Source organism: Pygoscelis adeliae, unplaced genomic scaffold (genome assembly GCF_000699105.1).
Source record: "Pygoscelis adeliae isolate BGI_AS28 unplaced genomic scaffold, ASM69910v1 Scaffold156, whole genome shotgun sequence".
Classification (NCBI taxonomy): Eukaryota; Metazoa; Chordata; class Aves; order Sphenisciformes; family Spheniscidae; genus Pygoscelis; species Pygoscelis adeliae.
In genome coordinates this window covers 4,876,001-4,881,256 of record NW_008825016.1, presented here as the reverse complement: position 1 = coordinate 4,881,256, position 5,256 = coordinate 4,876,001, and the positions used below count along the sequence as shown (strand labels likewise).

Genomic DNA, 5,256 nt, shown 5'->3' with positions numbered 1-5,256 from the left:
ATTATTATCATCATCATCATCATCTTTTATTTCCATTATTAAACTGTTTTTATCTCAACCCACAAGTTTTCTCATTTTTACTCTTCCAGTTCTCTCCCCCATCCCACCAGGGAGGGGGGGAGTGAGCAAGCGACTGTGTGGTGCTCAGTTGCCGACTGAGGTTAAACCACGACACAGTGCCATAACGTACTGAGTACACCGTGGCCCGTCCCCAAGGACACAGCTGCTCAGTCAAGGAATGGTTTGTTTAAAACAAACACAGTAAGAAAAAATGACCGTGTAAACTAAGGTCTGGTGAGAATACAGCTTCTGAAGCTCTGTGTTATTATTATTAACCTAGTTTGAATAATTACCTTATACTTACAAGAGTTCCTTAATTGACATAGGTTTGCAAAATGTAAACAGCTTGTTAAAAAAAAAAAAAAAAAGCAGATCTGCATTTTTGTGCTGGATTCTGCAAAGTCCTGTGCTGACACCAAGTGGTGACATATTTTTTCATGCTGAAGGGAGTCAGTCTTGCCGTACCGCGTATGCGCAGGGTGATATTCGTTATCATGGAAAAGTAAAGGCAAGTAGGCAGGGGCCATGCGGGGGCTACAGCAGCAGCCTCACTGGCAGGGGGTTCCCGGGGGGCGGGCGGCCCGAGGGGGACGGGCGGCCGCCGTGAAAGGTGAGGAGGGTGAGGTGAGCCTCTGCAGCGGCTCCTGGGCGCACGAGGTGCTGGCTGAGCCCCCCCAGCACCCACCAGATGTGACCACTGCCAACAGCCCCCCCCTTTCCCGACCAAGAGTCCCCCGGCTGGGACAGGTACGATGGGACTTGGTGGCCTCAGGGGACTGAGGAGAGCACAGAGAGCTCATTTACTAAAGAAAGGTCGACACACAGTTAACCAAAGTGGATGGGTGGGTATATTAATTAGTTCTGCAGAAATATCAAGGAGGGAAAAAATAAATACGTAAAGTTATGAACTGGCTGGGAATACAATCAGGCTTGATATTAGAAGGATTTTAACTCCAAGTGAACTTCTGGAACAACATCTCTGGGGAGATTGTGCAGGAAAAACCTCCCACAATGCAGTTGTAATGCGGAGGTTAATTATTTGCTGAAGGCACTAGGGTTCATGATGTGAGCTGCAACATCAGCCCCGGGTTGGCAGGGACTGGCTTTGGTGAGGCATGTGGTCTGCTTCAGCCCTGCTCACCTGCCTTGGTACTCACTGAAGCTGGTTTTAAAGACTGCAGTTGATGTAAAGTGAAGTTTTATTGGGGGATTTACCCATGAATGTTCGGATCAATTATATTTTGTTAAAAGAACTGCATACTCAAATAATAGCTGGGAATTTATGGCATGAAAACACAGAATGGTCTCTGTGTTTCTAACTCAGATTAAAAAAACACTTTTCCTCTCACCGGTTGTTGCTTTAGCTGTAGAAATGGTTTCCTGCTCTTCCCAGGAGCCTGCCTGTGCTGGGAGCCAAAAAACTCCCTGCAGCACCATTGCCATTGCACGCCAGTGGGTTTATCCTTCCTCTCCTCCTGGGGCAGGCAGGAGGGCCGCCCCGGCTGCTGGGTGCACGGCACGGGTAGGTACTCCCGTCTGCTCTGTACTTACACCTCCTCTCACAGACTCTGTGTGTCTGTGCGGATCTGGGTGTCTGTGCCCGGGATCCTGAAGTCAGGAAGAGTTTCCCATGCCCTCCTTCATGGCTGGGCAGTACAAACCTAACAGTCAAAAATAAAAAATGCCATATCCGTTCAGATACATCCCTACAGGGGAAATCCCACGCTTGGTTGCCTCAAAAGCTGATGGGATTTGACCAGTGCAGCTAAGCCTTGGCAAATGTTTTGTGGGGACAGTGTATAAAAGAGCCACTCCATAACATTGATCCCTGTAGTCATCATCCAGCTTGTGCTTTGATATGGTACAAAGAAATGTTCATATTGTTCATCTCTCCCCGTTTTGTGTTACAGTAAGTGAAGGCTGGGGGGGTGGGAGGACTACCCAAATCTTGGAGCAGCTCTAAGCAGAGCTGGCAAACCGGCTCCACCTTCAGCCAGTGCACTGCTAAGCCGCTTTTTTTGAGGTTTTTCATGTGTTGACATTGAGGCCAGGCTTTGCCCTTTTAGAGGTTTTGTTTTCTCATGAGCAGCTGGACTTTAAACTTACATCTTTCTCATGTAGCCATTTCCCCCAAGAGCTGCAGGACTGCAGGCCGGCAACGCTCAGAGGGTAACAATGGCAAGGTGCTCTTGGACAATATTGTTTCTTCTCTCTGCCCTTTTCCTTCAGACAGAGCAGACAGGTATGGCCTTTGTTTTGTTGCAGCTTTAATTCTGATTTGTGCTACTGCTCTTCTAAACACACCAGTAGTTTTGTACCTTGTATCACGTTTACTTTGTAGCACAGAGTGACACAACTGAAAACCGTCCATTATTTTCCTTACATTTCTTCTGGTGGTTTTTTTTCTTTCATATAGCTAAGTGAAAACTGCAGTAGGTTACTAAAGCAATGTAATTTTGAATTACCATCATTTACACCAGGGTGATATTTTGTCTTTTCTTATCATTCTTAAAAGAGTGCCCCAGATATTAAAGAGAATTTTGGTTTATATGTCTAGTTGCTGCTGAAATAAAAATAAGGCTTATGAAAGAGGCTGAGATGCATGCTTATTATAGCTTGAAGGAATTTATGTTTCTGTATTAATCCCCCATGCTTTGTCAATATTAAAGAGGAGCTGGGCAAGGAAGAAAAAGATGATGACTGCTTAAGAAGGTCAAAACGCCCCTGGCAGCAGCAGCAGTGCAGTGCCAGTTATGCTAGATGCATCGGAACCACTGCACAGCAGAAATGTGCACTGGGGTATCAGATAACACCTTAAAATGTAAAACTCAGTCATGAAGCTTTTTCTTTTTTCTTTTTTAATATCACATGCAAGCCTGTTGCTTATTGGATATCGTTCAAAAGCAGAAGCATTTGTATGCAGTTTCAGAATAATTTTGTTATTGCTGTCACTTGTTCCAATTCTAATATAATTGATTATTTCAACCTTTGTGCCCAGCAGTGTTGGGCCCCCAAACACTCTATAAAATACAAAAAAAAACCCCAGTCCCTGCCCCAACAGGTTTACCTTCCAAGCACGGGAGAACTGACAAACGCATGCTGACACACACAGCCACATACTGCTAAATGTCACAGGCAACAGGCTCCAGCACGGCACCAGCCGTCTGCCTGGCAGGCAATTTTTGTTGCAGGCATCATTACAAAGAGGAGTTTTAAGATCTGATAACTCTCATGTCTTTGATCTCTCCTCCTCTTTACCCAAATCAAAAAGATCATGGTGTCTTCCACATAAAGGATCGTACATGATACAGCCCTCGTAACTTTGAGCATTGCTGAGGGGTAGCTTTTATTTATTCTCCTTAAGAGAGATTTGATTGAGAACTCAGCCACCGTCACGGTTTTGCTTCTCAGCAAAAAAATCCCCGTGAACTAAGACTGAAGGGCATCAGTTTGGATCCATCGTCATAAATTAATACAAATGATCTTCACTTCTACTGATGAGACTGAAAGCCCCATGCAGTCTTACAAAATAGCCTCTGCCTTTATGATAAAACTTTTCTCCTTTCCCTGGCCATGCCACAGCAACACTGCTCTGTGTGTCTGGTGCAGGAAAAAAAATGCGTCAGGAAGAGCTTCAAATTCCCTCTGCTTGGGAGCAGGTCAGGCTCTCCCTAAAAGAAAATGGTCATGACTCCCCAGCTGAGTTTGGGCTAAGAAAGTAGGGCTCCTTCAGTATGGAAGTTTAATGTGGCTGAAACCCTGAATCAGCCAAAAGATTTCTCTTCATGATTAAAATTGGCTGCTTAATAAGATCTTTAAAAAAAATGGAAAAAAATGGTGAAAATATATAAGGAAATGAATCTAAGTATTGACGTTAGTATTTTGTCGTACATTTCAGTGTTTATATCAGCTGAGGATGCAAACAAAGTTATCAAGAGACAGAGGCGTGCCAATTCCCTACTTTTGGAGGAGGTCTTCCAAGGCAGCTTGGAAAGGGAATGCCTTGAAGAGAGGTGTACACATGAAGAAGCAAGAGAAGTATTTGAAAATGATGAAATGCTTGTAAGTATTTTTTTTACCTGTATGCATATTAAAAATTACTGCCTTGGTCCTTTACTATCAAATTCAACCCCGCAGCCTGCTTCATTTGTGTGGGTTTCTCTCCGTGTGAAATCTTTGCACTTTGTACCTCAGCAGGTAGAAAGCAGGTGTCTTCAGTGGTCAAAATGGAAATGCAGAGGTCAGCTCTGACGCCTTTAAAGTCCCCTCCTGAAAATGATGTGTCCCGCACCTTATGTTGTGAAAGTATATGTCAGCTGTCCCATCCTGACCACACACAGAGAAATACAGCTTCAGCATCCCTCAGGGACCAGGAGGGGCAAGGGGGTGTTGGGATGGAGGGAAGCAACACACTGGCAAGTAGAGGGACCTATAGAAAGGGGCCGCAAGTCCCCTCGTACGAGAGGCCCTCCTGACACATACAGCCGGATGCTGTGCTCTTCAACAGGAATCTGGCCGGAGATGGTGTTTGCAGGGAAAGCAGAGGAAACAGCCATCAGGCTTTCCCTTTTTTAGGGAAAGTTGACGGGGGGGGGGAGGTGTCCCCTCAGGGAAAGCAGCGGCAGAGCCGGCTGCAGTACCCAGGGAAAAGCGGGGCACATGAAGGTGGTGACCAGTGTTAGTGACCTGCAGCTCCACTCTCTGCTGTCCCCTCTGCCTCCAGCAGCACCTGCTGGGGGACAAGCAGGATGGGATGGGACGGGACGGGGTCACTTCCCAGGCCGCTGCACACCAGAGAGACAACGGCCAGCCAGTGTTTCCAGGAAGCCATATTGCTAAAGGATTCAGCTGTTTCTCTCTTGCCTGCGAAGTGTTTCTTTTCCTTTATAGCTTTTTAAGAAACAATAAAATGAACAGGATGCAAACCCCCTCCCACCTCATTCAAATTTTGCTGGCAGGGCAGAATTTGCAGTCGTGCAACTGTGTAAATGTTAAACCATAGTATATATTCTCTCATATAAGGACATCATATACAGATGTCATCTATCTGGACCTCTGTAAGGCCTTTGACACGGTCCCCCACAAATTCCTTCTCTCTAAACTGGAGAGGCATGGATTTGATGGGTGGACTGTCCGCTGGGTGAGGAATTGGTTGGATGGTCGCATCCAGAGGGTAGTGGTCAACAGCTCAATGTC

At 45.9% G+C, this 5,256-nt stretch overlaps 1 protein-coding gene across 1 annotated transcript in view; it reads left to right on the top strand.

Moving 5' to 3' along the window:
- The first annotated feature begins 2,235 nt into the window (after positions 1-2,235).
- The window catches only part of PROZ (protein Z, vitamin K-dependent plasma glycoprotein), an 11,531-nt gene continuing 8,510 nt past the window's right edge, over positions 2,236-5,256 (top strand). The window contains exons 1-2 of the mRNA XM_009326276.1: positions 2,236-2,302; positions 3,959-4,122. Of these exons, the coding sequence (XP_009324551.1) occupies positions 2,236-2,302; positions 3,959-4,122 (231 nt within the window). The remainder of the gene's footprint in view (positions 2,303-3,958; positions 4,123-5,256) is intronic.